Source organism: Palaemon carinicauda, chromosome 38 (genome assembly GCF_036898095.1).
Source record: "Palaemon carinicauda isolate YSFRI2023 chromosome 38, ASM3689809v2, whole genome shotgun sequence".
Taxonomy (NCBI): domain Eukaryota; kingdom Metazoa; phylum Arthropoda; class Malacostraca; order Decapoda; family Palaemonidae; genus Palaemon; species Palaemon carinicauda.
The window spans coordinates 37009720-37034242 of NC_090762.1; the positions used below are offsets into that span (position 1 = coordinate 37009720).

The 24523-nt window shown below is 40.6% G+C and overlaps 2 protein-coding genes across 7 annotated transcripts in view; one reads left to right on the plus strand and one right to left on the minus strand.

Annotated features, from left to right (window-relative positions):
* Positions 1 to 4671, plus strand: part of LOC137630548 (tyrosine-protein kinase Abl-like) — an 86918-nt gene extending 82247 nt beyond the window's left edge. For all 3 annotated transcript variants that reach the window (XM_068362063.1, XM_068362064.1, XM_068362065.1), the window contains exon 13: positions 997 to 4671. In XM_068362063.1, the coding sequence (XP_068218164.1) occupies positions 997 to 3868 (2872 nt within the window). In that variant the 3' untranslated portion in view covers positions 3869 to 4671. The remainder of the gene's footprint in view (positions 1 to 996) is intronic.
* The window catches only part of LOC137630549 (tyrosine-protein kinase ABL1-like), a 332860-nt gene that overhangs the window by 143498 nt on the left and 164839 nt on the right, over positions 1 to 24523 (minus strand). The gene's annotated exons all lie outside the window — the stretch shown is intronic.

The window sequence follows — 24523 nt, forward strand, 5'->3', positions numbered from 1 at the left end:
AATACTGCCATTTTTTTAAGATTTTTTTTACTGTAATTGCAGTAAAAAAGCATCATTTTAAAAGAATGGCACGTATCTAATGACGGATGTAATAATATGCATTATTTGAAGGTAGTACAGTAAATTAATTTTAGGTACAGTATTCACTTTATTGGAAATGTGATCTGTACTTTGAAAATGATAGTTTATTGCAGGTATGAAGGCACTATACATTTCGCCTCTCTCTGAGTCAGGGAAGTAAATCTCTTGAAGAAACAGTCATAATATTATACATCACTTCACTCAGTCATGAAATTTTCAAGTAGAAATTTATTGAACAGGATCTGATCTGGTTATTAAGAATAAACCATCCAGCCCAACCTTGGGAATTTTGAAATGTGGTGTAGTTGCTATTTATTGAATTAGACCTAGAATATTTCTAAGAGCAACATTTTTGTCCTCCCAATTTTGCTAGTAGTAACAAGGTAACAATAACAAATTGGCTTTTAAGTTTGTGGTCATATAGTCTATTCCAGCTTCATCGTTTTGTAACATTTTAGTTTAATATACTTTTCCATTTGTTAGGTTTTTTTAAATTTTATAATTGCAGAATTGTGCAATGGATTCGCTTTAAAAGCAGTTTCTTTAGCTTAATCTTTTATCGAAACTTTTCTTTTTGTGTAATTATTATAAAAAAATGAATTGTTGTAATGAAGTGTATAATACATTCTTATTGTAAATAGATATTAGTTTATGAGTATTATCATTGTACAGTATATGGTTTAATCATACCATGAAGATTATCATTGTAGAATTTACGGGCCCAGACTTTAATTTTTCTGAAAAGGATGCTGAAAATACTTTTGGGACCAGTTATTTGGGGTATATTTTGTAATACGAAATATAAACCATTTGTTGATGTCGGACACCCCCAAAAATTGGGGGAAGTGCCTTGGTATATGTATGTATGATGTATTTTGTATTGTAATAAATTCACCTATTGCTTTCTTTTTACAGCCAAAAACCTTCAATTGGTCTACGTGATCCCAAGACATCGGGTGACAGAATACGACGTGGAAGAATGGAGAAATCTGAAAGCCAGAGTGGTACAATTGGAAGTAGACATATAACTGTTGCTGCCCTTGAAGTCCATAACGTCAAGAGAGCAATTAATCGGTATGGTACTTTACCCAAGGGTGCAAGAATAGGGGCATACTTAGAATCCCTTAGACAAAGTGGGCTTTCACAAGGTGTGCCTCCAACTGATGACCAATCTGCAGATCAAGATGACCTGGAGCGTGGTCAGCCTGAAGGACAGGTGGACCAAGAGGAAAATAAGGAGTTAGATCAGAATGCAGTTTCAATGATCCGTAGTAACTCCACGCAAAGTGGATTCCCTCCACAGTCACCACTCATATCTAGGTTAAGTCCTCGACTTCAATCATTACGAGGTGATAAGCGCAGTAAAGAGCCTTCATTAGCAGATTTAGAGTTTCCACCACCGCCAATGGATTTACCTCCTCCCCCTGATGATTTTATGGAAGAAAATCAGTCCACATCTTTGGAGTTTCCCCCACCCCCTGGGTCTGATCAAGGCATAGGGACATCTTCTCCAGAGTCTCGCAGAAGACTAGCTCAAAAGCCTATACCTTCACCCCGAGGGCGGCGAAAAACTGAGTATTCTACTATTAGTCCGCAAAAGGTACCAACACAACCTTTGCAAGATAGTCAACATGTTGCTGGTGAAGGCTCAGAGTCTCCACAAGCTGAAAGAACTACGCTTAGTATAACACGTCAAAAGTTGCGTGATTCGGAAGCTGAAAAGCCACCAGTCCGAACTAAGCCAAATTTAGATTCTAATCTTGACAGTGATGTAAATGATAGTAGCCCAGGGTCAAGGTTTGGTGTGAGTTTGCGACATCGTGATCAGTCCTCAGATTCCTGTGACAGTTACAAGTCAACTGATAACCTTTCACCAAGGGCACTACTGAACAATTCTAAAGTCAAAGCAAAATCTAGCACTAATCTTGCCAAAAGTCCTGGGTCGTCTTCTGCAGACACTGAAGGTTTGCAGACTCCTTCATCCCCAGCTGGAGATGATGCTCAAACACCATCATCACCTGCTGGGGGAAATGGGAGTCCCCCATCTGTAGATGCTGCCTCTTTAGCCTCACGTGACGGTAGTGTAGAAGAACTTTCTTCTGAAGAGCCAAAAGTAGTTTTGGGCTTGGGTATTAATCATGAGGTCAAAGAAAGTCTTGAGTTGAAGTTAGTATCAGAGTTAAAGGAGGCTGATGATAAGAAGGAACAAAGTTCTGAGTCTGGTGTTGTGGAGGAAGGTTCTCCTGATAGTCAGAAGAATCCTGCTGTACAACTGGTATCAGAACTTTTTGAAAGTTTATGCCAAAAAACCAGTAAAACTGGAGATTCTCCACGAATTGATAATGGAAATGTGGTTAATATAGAACAGAATACAAAATGTGAATCAGAAAATACATCCGTAAAAGACAGTAGTAATCAGATAGGTTTTAAAGCTAGTTTAAAGAAAGTTAAAAGTAATTTTGAAAAGAATAATTCTGATAAGGAACAAAGGAAAATTAATTTTAAAGCTCAGCTTCGAAAAACAGACACTAGTAAAAGTGTAGATGATTGTTTGAATGCAGAAAATGATCCCCATAGCACTTTGATGGATTTTCGAGCACAACTTAGAAAAACGAATGTTGTAAAAGACGATGAAAATGAAGCCAAAACTCCTGAGGAAGATGCTTCTGCTGATCAACAGGAAAATAATGAAAGAGTGTCAAGTCTAGTAAATAAGAAGAATGAAAACAATGGAAAGAATGAACAGAGTTGTGACTCGGGAATTAAGAGTGATATTATGAGTGAAAGTGTGACAAGTATCCAGAGTGAAAAACGTGATAGTATACCGGGTGAGAAACGAGATAGTGTACAAAGTGATACTTTAAAAGTGAACGAAGAAGAGGATGCCAAACGTTTTAGCTCAAGTAGCATAAGTAGTTTAAAGAAGTTATGGGAAAAGCAGGATGCTGACAAACTTGCCAAGTCTGATCCTAATCAAACTAGTCCCAAGTATGCTCCTTGCGCATACAAACGGCCTGAATTGCCAAAGTTGATAAAAGGAGAAAAAGACAGTACTCCTGACATTCCTCCTTTGAAAAAGACTCCCGAAGATGAAGGTAAGGTCGGGAAATTAGAAAAGAGGATGTGGCCTCCAACAGGTGGTGAATCAGACCATAAGCCAAGTGATGGGAAACCCTCTGTGCCTGTCAAGCCTGTGGTGAAGAGCTTTAAACTGCCTCCACCTCCTGCTGGTATTAAACCACCCCCACCAAAGCCTGCTGGAATATATGCTACTCCTTCTGTTATTAGGCCACCGTCAGTTCCTGTTATTTCAGTAAAGAAAGAAGGGAAAGATACTGAAAGCAAAGAATCTAAATTGACGAAGGAATCTACCACTCCTGCTATATCAGGAAATCCCCCTCCAGCTACATCATCATCTGGAGGAGCTCCTCCTAGTGACAGTATTGGTAGTTCCTCCAGTAATAGCTCAGAGAAAGCTGGGTTGATAGAGCAAGGAAAGACTCTAGAAAATTCCATTGCTTCCTTGAGATCTGAAGGCTCTACTGCAACAGTTGCTGCTTGTATCCAATCTGCTCAGAAAGTTTCTGGCTTCCACCGTGCATGTGGAGATTACATGGATAACATTCCACCACAGAGTCGGTTTCATATGCGTGAATTACTTACCCGCCTCGAGTTGCAAACGAGACAGCTACGTTCAGCAGGTGGACGCTCAATTGAACATAATGAAAAACTCTTTTTAGAAATAGAAAATACTGTTAAAGACGTAACTAACACAGTGCTGCGTTAGATCATAAAGAACTAATAGAAACAATTTACTGCAGTTCTATATATTATGAATTTTTATAAGAATACTGAAGTGCTGTCTTCTGATGTTTTATAGAAGAGAAGTGGTTCTAGAAAATGGATTTTGTACAGTAGTTTTACAGGAGGTGAATATTGTTCATTGCTCATCAGTCCATAAAATGAAGTCATTACTCAGAATGGTAGTTGTGAGTAGGGGAGAGGATGCTGTGAACTCTGTATAGTTAAGCCTTGATATCACTATATGGTCCAGTGTAGATTCTCATTTTGAATGTGCTAATGACAATACTATTGCATTTAAAAATGTGTGAAACTTTGTATTGTCTAGGGGTAAAGGAGGTTCCCTCTTCTTGCTCTTGTGTTCTACTTCATGAAAGAAATGCCATTCAGATTGAGGAATAGGAATGAAATTTGTACTACAGTGAATTTTTAAAGTACTGTAATTGTAAATTATATAAATTACAAGAATAGTTCACTATCCCATAGAACTGTTCTTTGTTTTGTAATAGTGTACATGAGACTGCTGAATGATGAAAGGATTGCATATGTCTTAAGTGTGATAGTACCAACCTGTTATGTTGTGTTTACATAACTCTGAATTTTATTACCTGTATTACAGTGTGAAATACATAGATACATGAAAGGTCTTATTCAGTTGGGAGAAAAATTTTAGTTTCAGTAGGTAGCTTTTTGGGCATGAAGATTTTTAGTCGGCGGTGACAGCAATGCAATGAGGATATGATAAATTCTGGTTGGTGCTTTTGTAGCCTAGGTTGGTTGCCATTTTAATTGGGATTTGTTCCGTAACCGAAATACAAACCACGCTATTTACAAAGGGTTATTACTTTTAGCGTAGCTGAAATGGCGAGCCATTAGAATTTAACGAGGGTGTATTACCCCCGCGCTAGTTAGCGGGGGGGTAGGGGAGTGGTAGCTAGCTACCCCTCCTCCCCCTCACACACAGGTGAATACTCACTTTCACTTTTGGCTCGGACTGTGACAGACGTCTCTGTCTTGGTCCTCGCTTGGCAGCCATTGTCTGTTTTGTCTTTACTTAATCGCTTACTTTTCTTTTACTCAATATATATGTAAACATGTTTTCATGTTTGTATATATATTTGAGTATAGAAATAAGTAAGTTTCCTTTTCAGATGTGTGTGTGTAGTGTACGATATCTACGTGGAGGCCTCGGCAGTTAGGCCACCATGGCCTAATTTTATGGGTTGCGATCGAGTTTGACTTCGGTCTTTCTCTCTCTCTCTCTCTCTTGAGGTCGTTCACCCTTTTACTATGTTTTACTACGCCCTTGTAGCTTCCTTCCCGTGTGGGTGGGGTTGCTACGCCGTACATTTTGTCTCAATTAGTTTATGAATCTAATTGTAGTTGTTAATTTTTCAGCTTGTAGAACGATTCCTTTCGGGGTTTTCGTTTTTTTTTCTTTAGTGTTCATTCTTTTTTTAAATTACATAATTACATAGTTACATAATTATAATTGTTATAATTCTGTTTTGGTTACAGCTCTCCTTCCGCGAGTGTAAGTGGTTGTGAGGGCACGTGCCTGTTGTGTAATTCTTGCTCCTTTTCCTCGGGATTCCTCTTCGGAGCCTTCCCGGGGGAATGAATGTGTACTAATATTATTTGTTTTATTTTTTTTTACAGTTACCGATCTAGTTCGTTTCTGTAATATAGCAACGGTGTGAGCTGTCTGGTTGAGTCCTGGGGATTCGGCTGTTGCTGCCTCCCCCCTTGTATTGTCGTCAGGGGCGTGTCTCCTTCTACTGGTAGTACTCCCGTGTCGACGGACAGCTCTCCAGTTCATTTTAGAACAGTCAGGAGGCTTGCCTCCTTGGGCGGATAACTTTCCTTCCGAGGGAAGTTTTTTCCTGTCCAGGCTTGAGCTTTTCCTCTTTTGGGGGGTTCTTCTCTTGCCTTTTTTTCGTGCGACTATGCTCTTGGTGCTGAGCGGTCGCACCTGCAGTTTCGCTCAAGGGGCTGGGCAACTGCAGGGGCTCCTCTTCGGAGGATTGCCCCTTTTAGGTCACTGGCTGACCAGTCTCTTCCACGAAGTGTTTCTCTGTCGTTCGCGAGAGAGTACACTCATAGAGACTCCTCTTCGGAGGTTTCTTCTGTTGCTGTTGCTGTTGGCCTCCCTCGCCGTAAGGCCCTCCGTCCGCCTCGTCGTAAGGGCCTCTCATCTCCCTATAAGGGTGCTTGAGGCGCCTTTTTGAATCTCCGTTTGCAGCCTACAACTTCTTTTTCTCGATCTTCCGTCTTGGTGCAGATGGACAGCAGTCTAATCTCGTCTCCCGACGGGCAACGGTCTTCCCGACGGACAACGGTCTTCCCGACGGACAGCGGTCTTCCGACGGACATCAGTCTCCCGGCGGACAACGATCCCTTCGGGGCAAAGGGTTGCCCCCACGGGGGTTCTTCCCTTGCGTGTCAGGGTTTCCCTGCGCGCCCTTCTGTTCGTCAGCGCTCTCCTGTTCGTCAGCGCTTTCAAGATGATCTTCCCTGCGGTTCCTGTTACGTGCCCTGTGCGCCCACGTTCGCCCTCGCGATCTAGAACTTCGGTTCAGGTCGGGGTCAAGGACTCTTCTTTGCGCAGGCTTCCACGCGTAGCCTTCTGCTCGTCAGCGATCATCAGCTCGTCAGCGATCATCAGCTCGTCAGCGATCATCAGCTCGCCAGCGATCGTCAGCTCGTCAGCGATCATCAGCTCGCCAGCGATCTCCGGATCGCCCACGTGTGTTACAGCTGGCACGCCAACGTTCTCCAACACTTCTGAAGGAACATGGTTCGCCAGCTACTAGCTCAACTGCGGATGCTGATCGCCATCGCGCGACCCTCAACTGCGGATGCTGATCGCCATCGCGCGACCCTCAACTGCGGATGCTGATCGCCATCGCGCGACCCTCAACTGCGGATGCTGATCGCCATCGCGCGACCCTCAACTGCGGATGCTGATCGCCATCGCGCGACCCTCAACTGCGGATGCTGATCGCCATCGCGCGACCCTCAACTGCGGATGCTGATCGCCATCGCGCGACCCTCAACTGCGGATGCTGATCGCCATCGCGCGACCCTCAACTGCGGCTGCTCCTCATCGCACAACCCTGAACGATCGCCCTCTTGCGGATGCTGATCACCATCGCACCCTTTCACGCGATCATTCACCTGCGCATGCTGCTCGCCATCGCACAACCCTGAACGATTGCCCGCTTACGCATGCTGCTCCTCATCGCACCACCCTGAACGATCGCCCTCCTGCAGATGCTGATCACCATCGCACCCTTTCACGCGATCATTCACCTGCGCATGCTGCTCGCCATCGCACAACCCTGAACGATTGCCCGCTTACGCATGCTGCTCCTCATCGCACAACCCTGAACGATCGCCCTCCTGCAGATGCTGATCACCATCGCACCCTTTCACGCGATCATTCACCTGCGCATGCTGCTCGCCATCGCACAACCCTGAACGATTGCCCGCTTACGCATGCTGCTCCTCATCGCACAACCCTGAACGATCGCCCTCCTGCAGATGCTGATCACCATCGCACCCTTTCACGCGATCATTCACCTGCGCATGCTGCTCGCCATCGCACAACCCTGCACGATTGCCCGCTTACGCATGCTGCTCCTCATCGCACAACCCTGAACGCTCGCCCTCTTGCGGATGCTGATCACCATCGCACCCTATCACGCGATCATTCACCTACACATGCTGCTCGCCATCGCTTACCGCCAGCGATCTTCTTCACCTACGCGGCAGCACGATCCCTCGCCGTCACGCCCATTCGCCTGCGCGCCCGCGCGATCGCTCGCCTGCGCGCCCGCGCGATCGCTCGCCTGCGCGCCCTCGCGACCGCTCGCCTGCGCGCCCGCGCGACCACTCGCCTGTGCGCCCGCGCGACCATTCGCCTTTGCGCGACCGTTCGCCCTCGCGCGACCATAGTTCGCGGCGAATTCCACAGCCGGTGGTAGCAGCAGGGACGCGTGCTCCTAGGCGGCACTCGGGATCACCTCCATCCAAGCACAGGTTAGTAGTGCAGGACGAAGACAGGTCAGTACAGCATTCTTCCCACCTTCTTTTCAGGCAGGAACCGTCGTGTCCTCTCCAAAGGATCGCCCGATCCCTTTCACCTTAGCGAGGATTTCGGACTCTGTGTCCTTGGAGCAGCAGACATGGTTTGATCCGCTGGCACGGGCGTTAATGAGGGTTATGAAACCAGCACTCACCGGCCAGGGTAACAAACCAGCGGCTGTCTCTCCTACGCTGAAGAGAAAGAGAGGAGTGGACTTCGTGGTGACTTCCCCCAGGGCGAAGTTGGTTCCCAAGAGGTCGGTCTCGAGGGTCCCCTCTCCTGCACGAGTACTCTCTCCTTCTCCCGCCCTGGAAGGATTTTTGGCGGGGGGGGGCTTTCCGTTGAAGATTTCTCCATCGGACAAGGGGTGACTGCTTACCTCTTCCTCTGGGAGCTTACCAGGTTCTTTCCCTCCTCGGTTACGGCCCGAGGTTTGGTTCAAGGAAGCTACAGGAAGATCAAGGGTACTTTCCTCCTCTCGAGCTCAGGCACCTTGGCCTTTCGTCGTTAAGTATCTACTTGCGGACAAGCTCGATGTTGTACCATCTGGACGCACTGACTGAAGGCTTCCTTCGGGTGTCTCATCTGTGGAGGTCAACGACCTCAGACACCCTTCCATCCTTGAGAAGAGTTTTGTCTTTGCCCAAGGACAGAGACTTAAACATCTGCTGTGCGGAGTAAATCGACTTCCGGTTTCACTCCTCCAAGGCGCTTTCTTCCAGACTCTGCAGGGCTCCAGCTCCCTTTTCTTTCAACCACGTCGGCCTAAGTTATCGGCTACGACAACTGGGACAAGGTGTCCAATTGCAGTTTCCTCCTGTCAGGAACAGATGGCACGGGAGACTCCCCCGGGGGGGCATAGTCCTAAAAGGAGTTCACGAACTCTAGGATTGCAGGTTTTTTCGCTGGGAGGATGCTTAAGGTTACTCATCCAAATGACAGCTTCCCGATGCCCATTCCCGCACAATCTCTGTGAGTAGCCAAGGATATCGCGCCTGCCGTCTCTGTCAGCGAATTCAGTGTCTCTGAACCTCTATGCCATAGCATCAGCAGAGTTGCCCGGTTGGGCAGAATGATCCATACCTTAGGCGAAGGTCTTCCTTAGGATCATCGACGGCTTCACCCCCGGCCCCCTCAGTCGATCCTTTCTTGTAAGGAAGGATCTGAGAGGGGATGTCCATAGTCGACCTCTCAGCCCTGATCAAGTTTGTCGAACAAACTTTGGCCAGCGTAGACCAGCAGAATCGATCAGACTGGTAACGAGGCGACAGGACTCCTTTAACCCTGGATCGGAAGGACGGGTACTTTCAGTTTCCATTCCCTCCATCTTCCAGGGTGCTCGTCGAATTCAGCCTAAACTGCAAGTATTCCTGCTTATGATGCAGTGTGGCTATCCCGCCGTGGCATAGCAGGTTTGTTTCCCCAGAGAACTCTCCCTGCCTTCCTCTTGGCCGCTCAGGTGCAGACTTCCGCCTCCTCTGCTGTTTGGAGGGCTGGTCAACTCCGGTAGGCTCGGGTTTCGACCTTCTTCAGCGCCGGGAAAAGCTTCCGAATGCTGACCATGAGTGTGGGCTCATGGTATTTTGCTTGGAGCCTTCTCTTCCTCTGCCTCAACATCTGGAGTATCTGGCCATGATATTGAGTCAACCGCCTTACCACGTTGGAAACCCCGCTTCTCGTCCGTCCAGCGAGGTTAAGCAACATCGGTACTTGGATGGGTGACCACCTGGGGACGCCAGATTCTGTTACCACATCCTCCGAGCCTTCCTTTCGGTTGACTGTGGCAAGACTGAGGAGAGTCGCAGTACCTGTTCTCAGTCAAGCAGAGTTTTCAGCCCTACCTTGGAACGTTTCCTAGTTCTTCTTTCCTCATTGACCCGTTTATAGTCCGAACGGTCGCCTCAGGATAAGTTCCATGTGGGGCGATCCAAGTTCCGGTGGCTTCAGGCAATGTTTAACCGGACTCCCTGGCCCTATGGGACCAGCGGAACTATTAAACCTGCAATGGGTGTTGACCTATGGAGCCTCTTGATGGTAGTGGATATTCTCGTCCTTTCCCCACATTCTTGATGCGGTTCTCGGACTCGTCAAAGGAAAGGGGGGGGGGCATGTTCCGGTCCAGGCCTATGGTCAAGACCTGAAGGATACCTCTCCATCATTCAGGCAGGCTTAAGGGCCTTAGTCTGGCCCCTCTTCAGATCCTACCGCTCCTGCCAAGTCGCCCCGTTGCGTGTCGACTTCATGCTAACCAGCAGGGGACGCATTTTCACACCTTCACATCTTGCAGTAGAGATACCGGGATGATTGAGATTCTCTCAATTCCATCATCGGCTCTCTCATTCCAGGCAGGGGAATGTTTCTCTCAGACTATCCGAGCAGAGCCTCATAGAGAGAGTGTACCTAAGGGTCTTTGACCTTGGGTAACCAGCAAGTGCTGGTCTGGGGGACCTGATCGCGACAGCTTGGAACCTCAAGCTTCCGCTAGTTTTCCCCCCAGTCTCAGACCCCGAGACTCTGGCAAGATGCATTCCGGTGATGGTGGGACAACTTCGCTCTTCCCTCCTTTTTGTCTGCGGACAATGGGTCTCAACAAAACCAGGTTGTCTGTCAACCTTTCAATGGGAGAGCTCCACTGGGACTATGCGCAGAACGGTTTCTGGACCCTCTGCTTCCCCTGACGGAACTCCCGGGAGAGCTTCTCCCACGGCGCAGACTACTCAAGCAACCACACTGCGACATCTCTCCCGAACCGGGACGTCGCTTCGGCTTCATGCCTGGAGACACTACGCTTCCTCCTCTAGAAGAGACAACCCGCTACAGTCGCGGTACGGAGGTCGCGTCATCTGCGATAGTCATCCACAGGGGTCTCCCAGGCAAAGTGAAGAGTCTAAGGTGGTTGGTGCCGTGGGAGATATACCTCTTCCCGTGAGGCCTCTTCTCCAGCAATAACGGTCTTATTGCCTTTCGGCGGGAGGAAACTCCTTTCCGCTCTTGGCAATGAAGCCTGTCGCTCAGCCTTTCCCTGACCTTCAGGCTTAAAGGAATAACTTTTTCCTGCCCGCTGGATCTATCCTCGCTCATGCGAAGCTACGATCGTCCCTGCCCTAGTCGGAGGAAGACCTCCAACTTGGAGCATGGCTCGGACTTTTAGTCCTTTAAGAGATCTTCTCAAGACCCTTTTATGACAGGCCTCGGATTGTATTCCGCCTTGGGTCTTCTGCTCACTCTGGCCACGGCCAGTGTGTAAGCAATCTTCTTGGTCTCTTACTACTCCCCCCCCCTTTCTAAGGAAGAGGGGAAGGCAACATTCAGGCTCGCTCCTGAGTTGTTGGCTAGACTCAGAATCTGAGGGTCCCGACACTTCGGTCCGATTCATTCAAGATTTTGAGTCTCCATTCTGTGTCTGATGTCCCAAGACCTTCTCTTTCTTGCCAGTACAGGAATCGAGAGGTTAGCGCTGGGAACAGCTGCAGTTTGGCCTCAGTTGCAGCCGATTTGGGAACACAAGGAGGACATGGGGGGAGAGTCACCAGTATACCTCTTCAGCCCGGACTCAAGGACATTCATCTCGACCTGTCTTCAGACCCTCCCCCGTCACGTCGCCCTACAGCACGATGTTGGATACATCGCAACGTCCCTCGCCTTCGAGTAATACTACTCTGTGACGCAGGTGCTACAAGCTGGAGTCTGGAAGCGTCTGATGACCTTCGCAGCCCGCTTCCTGCAGGGCGTGACCCACAGGAGTCTCGATACGTTTTCTATCGCTCTGTGGTGGCTACACAACAGCTGGTCTAACCTCAGGCTCCTTTTTGGACAGGTAGCAGAAGGTTGAGGGCATTGTTATCAGGTTTTAGTCTGCATGAACGAAAGAAGTATGTCTGGCCCTTACTTCTTTCTTCATCATCCCCTCTACGGGGAAGCAGCATCCTGGTCTCTGCATAGCTGACCTCGAACCTCTGCAGGTAAACCATGCTTCCTTGTGTTCCGAGTATTGAGTCAATACTGTCGCGTCCCCCATACCCTGACGAGGTGGTATTGGGAACGTCCTAACCCAGAGTTCCTTCTGGAACTCCAGGTCAACTGCCTAGGACGGGTCACACTTCTTTCTTCACACACAAGCTTATGTAGGCCACATGGTTCCTTGCGGTGCAAGGAACTTGTGAGGTGCAGGGACTCCTTTTCTCGAGTGCGACTCACTCGGATTCTGAGTCCCCGGGTAAAGCCAAAGCCAGTATGGCTGGGGACTTTCCACCCTTCCTAAGGGATAAGTCACCCTTTGTAAATAGCGTGGTTTGTATTTCGGTTACGGAACAAATGACAAATTCGAAGATAATTTGTATTTTTCCTAACCATACAAACCTTAGCTATTTACACATATTTGCCCGCCAGCCCTGTCCCCCAAGACAAGTCCTACCTCTAAGTGAAAGTGAGTATTCACCTGTGTGTGAGGGGGAGGAGGGGTAGCTAGCTACCACTCCCCTACCCCCCCGCTAACTAGCGCGGGGGTAATACACCCTCGTTAAATTCTAATGGCTCGCCATTTCAGCTACGCTAAAAGTAATAACCCTTTGTAAATAGCTAAGGTTTGTATGGTTAGGAAAAATACAAATTATCTTCGAATTTGTCATATTACCAATAATTGAATATTTTTGTTTCCTTTTGAAGTCTGTCTTTGATGTATTCTTACTACTGGAGGATTCATTGCTGTTTTATACAAATGCTAGTCTTTTTTATTATGTATTTAGAGATCAGTCAGCAGTGAATGATTGCCTACCCATTTTGGAAAGTGAATTAACACATCTAGTGAGTGTGTTGTGGGTGCTTCTGTGTCCTTGGATCATAATCAGGGGCATCTTCTTTAGGACACAGTGCTGTGTATCTTTAGATAGCAAATCTTACCGGTAATTATATACTTTGTTGTACAGCTAAGTTCATGTATTTTCTGCAATCTGTTGTTTTCTTAGGTGCAGTTCATTGATGTTACACAACCTGATGGCCTTCCTACATTTGTTTAGACTTTCCCAAAATTACAATAAGCCGTCATAAGGTACAGTGCTTTGCCCTATTGAATGCACCCCTAGTGCACTTTTCACTTAATTCTAATATGTACTATTATTGTCATTATCTGTATTACTGATTTATGATAATTTGGAGCCTCATACTTTGCTTTTCTTTTGTAATTCCATCTTGTATTTTATGTTGTTATTGTGTTGTGCTACTCTTGGCTTTCCTGTTCCATTCTCTCAAATGTATAATAACTCATCATCATCATCACATTTCATAATCACTGACATGGCCACCTTCATCATCATCATTATTGTCGTCATTGTTTCATTGTCCTTGATTCATACATGTAAGCCACATCCCATTCATAAACATTTTGATTAGGCCTCTTCATTTTATTGACCTCATATTGATAGTGTACAGTATTTTTATTTTTCTTTTCTATGACAAATAGAGTTTTCATGCTCTTGGAATCTTGGTTGCTCGATGTTTCGTAAAAGGAAGAATAATCTTGCCAAGAAGCAGTCTATGAATTTAAAGAAGTGTCTATAGCTAATAAAAGTTAATTTAATTTTGTGATATTAGAGTGTCTCACAGGCCCATTCTTTGTGCATATATTGAGAACAGAATTAATAATAAAAACAATGGACAAAAACATAGCTGATCATGAAATAAATGACATAAGTGTTCTTATGTATATGCATCAGTTAATGGATGATACATTATGTATAAAACTTAACTATATATTTAGGTTAGGAGATGGTTTGGAGTGTAATCTCTTGGGTAGAATAGCATCATCAGCTATTTGTGGATTTATTATTGGGTATGTGAATATTTTACTGCCGTGTACATGAAAAAAAATATTTTCTGAAGTAACCCAAGCCTGTTTTTGCGCTTGTTTTCCCCGTCCAACTCCTATGGAGTTGATAATGATGGGAGGGAGCAATCTTTTGGTGTGTTTACATCTCTGCATTAGTGGTTGATGATGCTTGGATAAAAGAAAGGAAATTGAAATGTTAACCATAGAGGTCAAATTGTATTGTTTGTTTCTGTGTGATGTTAAACAACCTTTTACCGTCAAGGTATATTACTAAAGTCTGCAGTGTGTCTACACTTGTGTGTCTTGGTTAGATACAATAGTAAAATAGATTTTTACTTTTGGATGTGTAATATAATGTAAACTACTAAAAGGTCATTGGAATATTTCATATGCTTTCTGAAATTTGCTCTAGGGGCTGGTCACATCATCAACGGACTATTTTTTGTTACGAGGAAATTTTAAGGCAATGTAAGAGTTTGAGTAATTGGTATTAAAAGAAGCACTATTGCAATATGTTATCATTTTTATCATTAGAAATAGTAGTTAGGTTTGGGATCACCAGTGATTTTGTAATGGCTTTTTAATACACCCCATGTACAGCCGTTATGTCAAAAAGTATTACATATGACCATTCATATAAATAAACTTTACAGTAATTTTTATTTTAAATGAGTAAAAATGTTAATAACATACTGTGATATTGCCTGCATTTCATTGAATCATGTAAGATGAAGAAACTTGACCACAGATTACAGGTTTGTTCCTACAATGACAAACCTTTTCTTCCCTCTCCTTTCTTTCCACATTGGAAAATAAATGAATGTTTTTTCATAGCTCCTCAAGGGTGCCGGTACATCCATTTTTACAGCATTTACAGATATTAGAATGTTTTAAATTTTTTTTCTTATATTAGCAGTGTTCTTTTTACATACAGTATAAAAATAATACAGTAATTTATGATGTGGTGGTTCTGCCATTGCTGGTTGCATTGAGCATGCTACCACATCAGTTCACTTATTACTTTTTTACTTTATGACTTTTTTTTTTGGCAAATATCAAATGCAATAGGTACACAACAACTGCTGATCATTCAGGAACAGTTTTTACTTTTTTTAAAGCTTACAAAACTTTTGGTCTGCGAACATTGTATTTTTATAAGATTGTGTATACTGTAATTGCATCTGTATTTTGGGGATGAAATTTTATGGTAAAGTTATTTAGAAATCAATATACATTACTGTTTTGTTTTATGGGAATTTTATGTGGTTGCTTGAAAGACCATAATTGTCTTGAGGTTTATTTCGCAGTTTACTTGGAAAATGGTAACTATTAAATTTGGGGTTTGTGTCATTGAATGTCCTTTTCCTAGCTATCCCCAACACTTGCTAAGTCAGTGTATCCTTGCATGGGTTAGCTGCCATATCATGAATGTTCAATGCACACTCACTTAAATAGGAACAGAGTATCATTTTAAACTGAATGCATTAGTATTCGATGTGGTATGCATCAGGTCATTTATCATTCTTACATTGTATAACAAATTCTCACGTTCATTTGACTGAGTTCTTTGCAGCCTAATTTTTGTCAAGAGACTGGCTAAAAGCATATTGTACAAACAGCTTTGGATCTAATGACCTAGAATCCGGAAAGGAAACCAAACAGGAAGTCCTTTTGTAGGTCACTGTTCTAGGTATTGCAGAGGTCATTTCTATGTTGATCACCTTTAGACATTTTTATTACATTTTTGAAAGATCAGAACTTAGTTTACGTTCAGGGGATGCCTATACAGTACCTGCGTAACCAATCCCAGATGTAAACCTTTATGTGCAACAGTATTAGGTTGGCAGTGATGTTGACAGTTCTGAAGTTATCATTATTTGGCCTTGGCTGCTGTAACTATGATGTTATTGGCTAGTTTCAGTTTGGATCAGTGCTACAGGTAAATAGCTTGTAAACCGAACAACACGCTGTCATCTGGCATATTGTTTTTTTATATGTATGTTTAATGTCACTTCAGTTTAATAAGCTTAATTGTCAGTAAAGCTGATGCCGGTGTATTATGTTATTCTGTTATTTCAAATACAAATGTGATAGGAATTAAAAATAATGGCAGAATTAATCTTGGTCCAATAATGGTAAGTGAACCAGAACTCACTAGCACATCTGTTAGCTTAAGGTGTGTGTTTGCTTCACTTCATTGCGTATGTAGCCATTGAAGGTCTTGAAATTTTTAACCCAAAATTGTATCAGAATGGTTTGTTGTCAGCCTCAGAGTTTTACCAACTACATTTCTGACAGCATCCAGTTGACAGCGGTTGTTGTACTAAAACTTCAAGTGAAATGGCCTTTTATGTATTTCTTTGGTTGCTGTCATTTGTGTGGATGTGTAAAATTCAGCCTTTTTCTGAAATAGTGTTCAGTACAGGTAGACATTCTATGAATTTCCTGTAAGGGCATTCTAAAATTGTCCAGTTGACTTTGAGTCCCACACTGAGGCTAAAGTTGTTACAGCAGTATCCCATTTGTGTCTTTTCATAGTTTTTGGGAACAACTCTGTTAGAGATTGCATTTTTATCAGCTTTAGAGTAATTATATTTTTTACTATATGTGAGAAAAAAATTAATGTTTATTAGGTCTTGGAATTTAAGAAAAGGTAATTCTGATCCACAGCATTGCGTAATCATGCAATTGTGTTTATTCCCTTAGGATGTATTTAAAAGAATCTTATGCTATGTTGGTAAACTGTGGAAAATGTCTTGTGCTATAGGAAATACCGTACATGTGAATAAAAGTTTTCAAGAATTTTTTATGTGTATATATAGAGGCAGAGCATTATATGAGGGAAACCTGTGGAGGGTGAGATCTTTTACATAATGAAAACTTTCTGTATATTGACAGTTCAGGCCAGAGAAGCAGCAACTAGGGTTTTGTTAGTAATTTATTTGCCAACATTCTGTGATTTATTTTCATGCTTTCATGTCTTTGGTACCAACAGTGGTATACTCACATTTTTATGAAACATATTTAAATATAATCAAATAAAAAGAAAAAACTCTGAAGGAGCTGGTTCTTTTATTAATTATTTTTTTAACCTTTATTTTGCAGAAATATCACAAATATGGATTAATATAAGTAGCATAACAGGAAAGATTGTTTTCTTTGAAGATGATATGCATTTGTCAATGAGAAACTGTAATTGCCATTCTTTAGTGAATGTTTTGCTCACTGAAATAAGTTTGGCTCATAAATGAATAGGATTCATAAAATAATTATTGATGGAAGTATCTCAGCTTATGAAAATGGATAATATAAAGAAGTGCAGTTCCAAGAAATATGAAAGAAGCAAGAAGACAGTACTTTAAGGCACTAAGCATCAATCGGGTACATTCCAAAAAAAGATGAAAAGCATTCAAAGGAAGCCGTGAATGTATGTAGACTCTGACTTCAAACCAGTTAGTGAATTGCAGTTGAAGGAAGTCGCGAATGCACGTAGGCTCTCGACTTGAAGCCAGTTGCCGAGTTAAGGCTTTGCTGAGTTCTCTTACTTCTCTGCTGGTACTTTTATCTTGTTTGTTTGCTTTGTACACACATAAAAAAGATTAGTGATTAAAGTAAAAATTAGTGACTGATGGGCTACTCAACACAAAGAAAAGGGGTGCAATTAAGCATTAAATAATATGGACAAGGAATAATAATGTACTGTGTGGTTTTTTTTTTTTTTGTATGTAAACGGGACACAACTTATCAAAAGGCTTTCAGATACCAAGTTCATTCACCAAACATGAAAGTGGTGTACATTAATCATATTCATGAAATGCTCACTTTTGTATTTGCAACAAATCAACTAGACTTATACATCACTATGAAGGGATGTGTTGAACGATAAAGTGGCCCCCTCTTTTTGATAAACTGTAAAATTCACCCTTCCAAACCCACTAACTAGTGTTAGTACTGTATTATAGTTTGCTATGCACCAACAAATGATTCCCCTGAAGAAAGGAAAGACGAATGCTATGAAGAACTGCAGAGTGTAATAGAAGAGATCCCTGGGAGATATATGAAAATTGTGATTGGCGACTTCAATGCTGAAGTTGGAAGGAATAATCAAGGGATAGAGAATGTGATGGGTGTCGAGGGTCTTGGCGAAGTTGCAAGTGAAAATGGAGCACATTTCATAAGTTTCTGGTCAGCAAACAATCTTGTCATTGGAGGTACTCTTTTTCAGCACAAGACATCCACAAATATACATAGACCTCACCATGAGGAAATTACAAAAATGAAATAGATCACATTGCCATTAATAAAGAAAGAAAGAGGACTGAGAAATGTAAGTAGCTATAGAGGTGCCGATATTGGTAGTGATCAGTTCCTCATTGCCACACTAAAATTAAAACTGAAAGCACCCAACAAAAAGATAGATAGAATACACAGATTTGATACAACTAGGCTTTTAGAAGAAGCACAGAGAAACATTTGTAATTGAATGTAGGAATCGATTTGCAGTCTTAGAAACTTTAAGAGAAAAAAACAGACAATTAATGAAGAATGGTGTGATATTAAAAACATATATCAGTCAGTTGGTAGTGAAGTCTTGGGATATGCAGTTACGAGGAAAAAGCCATGAATAATAAATGATACTTGGGATATTATAGAAAGGAGATTAAGACAGAAATTGTTGAAAGTTTTTGAGGTAGTAATGAAAATTACAAGGTAGAGCATGCTGAGTATTCCAGTATTGATAGTGAGGTCAAAAGAAAAGCCATGAATGACGGGTGAATATTTAGACAGCAAAGCAGATGAGGCTGACAAAGCTATGAATTCAGGGAGTGGCTAAGGTGTAAGAATTGCTCATAGAATTATTACTGAAATCTCGACTAGGGCAAAGAAGCATATACCCATCAAAAAGAGAGATGGATCTGTTATAACAACAGAAGATGAAGAAAGACAACGATGGATAGGACATTTTAGTGAGATACGAAGGGAATAAGCTGATGAAGACATTTATATGCCCATGAATGAATTTAGTGGGGTTGAAGTTGAAGCTATTATTAAGAAACTCAAGACATGGAAAGCTCCTGGAAATGATGGAATAACTGCCGAGATGATACTAGCCGAATATTAAGTGACTCCTAGAATATTTACCAGATTATTTTGTAGAATGTGGCATGAAGAGGCAAAACCACTTATGATGGCATTTGTGGACTTAGAAAAAGCCTTTGATTGTGTGCACCGGCCAATTTAGTGGAGAGTCCTGCGTTATTACGGATTTCCTCTTAAATATTTTAATTTGATTAAGTCTGTTCATGACCATAGAAAGTGCAAAATTAATGTTAATGGAGTCATATCAAATGAATTTCCAGTGGACAGTGGAGTACTCCAAGGGAATGTGTTGTCATGTATGTTGTTTATCCTCCTCATGGATTTTATAATACTTAGAACAGTCAGAGATTTTGGAGAAGGATTGGACTGGATTTGTGATAGGAAATTAGCTCACCTAGAGTATGCTGATGATGATGTCCTTGTTAGCGAACACTATAAGAAATGCAATGCTTACTTAGCAGAATGCATGAAATATCACACGAGGTTGGGTTCAAGATAAATAGAAGAAAGACAGATGATAAGAACAGAGTATGCAATGGAAGATGAAATATCAATGGAAGGGGAAAGTATTAATGAGGTAGAATCATTTAAGTATTTGGGAACTATGATCTCCATACAGGGTCTTTAGAATAAGAGTTTAGTGAAAGATTGAAAAAAACAAATCAGACATTGGCTAAGTAAAATTTTGAAATCAAATTGCCTAAAATTACATATAAAACTCAGACTATATATCAGTTTAGTGAGTTCGGTGTTACTATATGAAGATGAGTCATGGTATGACAATGAAACAATCTCCAATGGATTAAGTAGATTTGAGAATAAATCTATCAGAAGGATATTGGGAGTTAAAGGGCAGGACATGATCCGAAATGAAGCTTTAAGAGCGATTACTCGAGTGCCATATGTCGATGAGATCATGATGAAGGGTAAATGGAGATGGTTTGGGTATGCTCTTCGCACTTCCCGAAAGAGATTAGTTCACCAAATATTCAGCTGGGCTCCGCAAGGTACTAGAAGAGTTGGAAGATTCAGACCTACAAAGCTGAGGACTATGAAGCATGAAGTAGATGATGAATGGAGAAATATTGATTTAAAAGCTCAAGATAGAGATGACTGGCGAAATCCAACCTAGGCCCTTTGGGTTAATAGGCGTAGGAGAAGATGATGAAGATGAACTGGTGTAGATGAAGAGTTACTGTGATGCCATGACTTTTGAAGATTGAAATATGACTTCACAACCTACTCATTACAGTGTGGGTATCAAGATTTCTTTAATTAGTCTCATTTATTGCTGTCTTTTTTATGTTGGCTCAGAACTCACTGGAGTGATTAAATTTATAATATATATATATATATATATATATATATATATATATATATATATATATATATATATATATATATATATACATATATATATATATATATATATATATATATATATATATATATATATGTATATATATATATATATATATATATATATATATATATATATATATATATATATATATATATATATATATATGTATATATATATATATATATATATATATATATATATATATATATATATATATATATATATATATATATACATATATATATATATATATATATATATATATATATATATATATATATATATATATATATATATATATATATATTGTGTGTGTGTGTAATGAGGATAAAATTTCCTGGCCCGCTTCCTTTAATGGCTTTTTAAAATATAGGTACTTTCAAATTGAATATCCCAAATCAATTGCTTATTTTTTTTTCTTTTTTAGAAACTGACTGCTCACACGAATGAAAGCAGATAATTTCTCATTACTTGATAAAAAAATATTTTCTGAAGCTCATGTGGTGTTGTGTAAATTGATAACAGAATAGATTAAACCATTACATTTTATAATTACTTATAGGCCTACAGGTAACCAATACAATTCCATACATTAATTAATCATTATAATAAATATTTTCAAGAACTTTGATTATGTATTCTATATTTTCATCATATTAGCCTACCACTTCCTATTACTGGCCAGATTTCAATTTTTGTGAATAAGTTGGAAGTTAATTTTAATTGGCGATAAATTGCTTTCCTTAAAGTTCAGAAAACTAATAAACTTAACCTGTAGGCCTCTAACGTTATGAAATAAGAAATATTTCTTATAATCCAAAGGGAAACGAGAAACAAAAGAAAGAGAAATTGAACTATAAGATAAAACCAGGTCCTATATATTTTAATTCATAAATCCAATCCAAATGAAAGAAAGAAACGAGTGATTTTGTGATAAATAAATCGCCAGTTTCTTTCATTACCGGCCTATATCCTTCACTAACAGTAGGAGAAGCGTTAGTAGCAAAACGAAGTAAGTGCTAACTCTAAGAAAGGAAAACTTAATGTGATGATAGGTATACATCTAATAATTCATAAAATGACAATTGTTATCAGTCCCGACTGCAGTACAATTATGCATTGATGAAGAGTCTTTGTAAAGTTTGTAGCGTTCCTTCGTTGCCTAGTAATTGCACTTTGCCTCAAAAGTTTGTTTTTCCACCTTATTCTCCAATTTCTTCTAACTTTTATTTCATAGTATAATTATAGGTGTTTACCTTGAAACAACTATAAATAGCCCAAATCCATATAAGAAATAATACTGTTTACCGTATTATGTTTACGCCCGTCAGGTAACGTTTATTGCCAGAGTTGAAAATATTTATGAATTTATTTCACATTGAATGTAATGATAGGCATACATATCAAACAATAATGATTATTTTGTACATAAATAACTTAACATTGCTGGACTAATAGGTCTTGTGTATCAAGAAATGTTACCAAGAGTTTAGTTAATCAACTTTCTTAATTGACATTTAATCACGTCATAAAAATCAGTGATGATAAATTATGGGCCAGAATATAAAATTATTTTTGTAAAATTAAATATTTTTATATCAAATTCCGAACAAACCTTTTTACCAAATGTAAACATTGGTTTTTAAGATGAACACTCGTTTGACTTCGTGTGTGGATTTCCTCTTAGTTGGTATCTCGTGGCGTTCTGTTGTGTCGTCTCCTATTTCGTTGTTCCATTTGCTGAATAAGATAGCGTTACGCATAATTTACGTATAATTGAATGCAAATTCGCAATGTTGGTCTCTGCAGGATGTTCCGACGAAATTTTGTGACCTTCCAAATTGTCTTTGGTAAGTATCCAGTGCACTCCAACCTACTGTGCATTTGAATGACGTGCACACTACACGATATCGTTATTTATTTAATGTGACAAGTTTACCTTTAGATATTGGGATGCCTTTTAACAACCAGAAGGTAATATGCCACTATTTCGGACTGAGATTTTCATTTGATTATGCCATAGTTTGTCCCAATTGACGGGGAACACTTGGTTTGGTTTAATCTGTCTACTCTGCTTCGGTCCATTGCCAAATGTACCAGTGTGCTTACTCTTGATATATAAAAGACGGTGAAATTTTTGGGACTTGGTAACTCGTTAGAATGGTTCCTTCAATTTGCCAATGATAGATGTGATGGTAACAATTAGGATTTAGACAATATATTATGATAATCGTATTCCACGACCTATATCTTTTATCATAGGCCTAGGCTAATTACGTTTTTTTTTCATTAAGTAACTGTGATACTTCATTTAATATCCTTATCAAGGAGTGCTAGCGTCTGAGTAATTTAGTTTTTAAATATATTCAGTGGTGTAATAAAGATTAATGTATCTAAAAAATCATCCATATCCCCTTCCTATGCTATGTGTAGTAGTATTCGTCACTGAAGTTTAGATATGTAAAGCCTACATACACATCACACAGGGATACACACATGTATGTATAAATGTATGTATGGATGAAGTATTTCATCGTACTTTAAAATGTTACTTAATAAAGTAGGCCTACATTCTTAACGAATAGCTTCTTGGTCGACGGTGCGCGGGAACAAAATACACCAATTCACCTTTCCTCATTGTATTCGAGTCGAAGATGCAAAATTTGTTTCCCTCTAATGCGATACGAGCAGCCTAATATAAATTCGGTCAATGCACATCAGCTGTGCAGTTTTGCAGCGTTCATTACAGCTGGATTTGTGTTATTTCTTCCACTCTGACCCCTCTTACTTTCTTCGATTTTGCTGAGCAAACACTGCCATCCTTTACTTTGTAGTACAAAATTTGGAAATTTACCAGTTGCACTAGGGCCCTGGATAACCTCACAAACCCCAGCTCTATCCTATATAGCCCAATTTCATAAATATAATCTACATTTAATCCGATTTAGCACATTACTGAGTTTGCCGTTACTCTGTCTGCTGTTGCAGGTAACTAGGCCTAGGTCCGAGTGCATAAGGGCTACATATTTTAATTCATTTAAATCTAGCTGAATGGTACTCGATAACATACATAACTAGAGGGGCACTCAGTAGAGTGTAGACCTCCGCTACGTCAGCTTATTTCTTGACCTTGAAATTTGCATTTACATGTATTAATTGGCGTGGATTTTCATACACTTGAATATGAACCAGGTTTGAAGTCTGACAACGATGTTCCACTTATGGCTAGTTACGTTGGATATTTTGCTTGACCGTGATCTTGTCCTTTGATCTTGAGCTTCCAAAATTTAACAATTTCCATGTTTTTACTTAAGAGTTAATCCCTGCAAGTTTGATTACTCTACAATTAAAATTGTGGCCAGGAAGCTATTCACAAACACACAAACAGGGGCGAAAACATAACCCCCTTGCAACTTTGTTGGCTGAGGTAATCATTAAGTTTTAAGAATTGCAATGATATGCATATGGAGATTTATGTGTTGTAATATATGTAACTGTGAACCGTATTTCTCTAGATGGTGAAGGGGTTTAATACATCGCGTGTATACAAACCAAAATAATTACCCTAGGTATCTATGTGCAATATATTTTTTATAGTTGTAAAAGAATATTTTATTAAACGTTGACGCAATTTATTATGATTTTAGGGATAATCGTGTATGTCTTTTGCATTTGGGTAGATATTGTGTTATACCAGTCAATTGATTAGATTTTGGTATGTCGTGTTACATGTAGGCTTAATTCACGATGTTAGTTCTGCCTAAGTTAATCGTCTCAGAATTGCAAAGATATTTCGAAATAGTGTAGGGTTGATTATCTATTTTAGATACATTTTGTAGCGTCCCCGAAGGCTGTAAATGGACAAAGATAACATTTATCTTGTTTATTTTATCTTTAAAGGATTACCCTCAGTGTTCTTGATTGAATTCTGAAATAAATAATACTCAGTCATATATGTTCATGGCTATCCTCATTAGGCGAATCTACAGAAAGATGAACATTTACATATTCATGTTATCATTACGAAGTTTCATTTATTGCTAAAGTTGTGTTTTCCTCACCCAAATACCCGAATTCCCACTGGGGGGTCCCCCATTATCGTAAGATATAGATGTATATATATTTCTGAAACTATTCATTTGCGACGGGAACGAGTGTCATTTTCGAAGAGAGCATAATTTTTTTTTCTATAAGAAAAAGTGTATTTTTTTTTTCTTCATAGTTTACATTCCTCTGTGATTCACTACAATAATACCCATTTATTTAG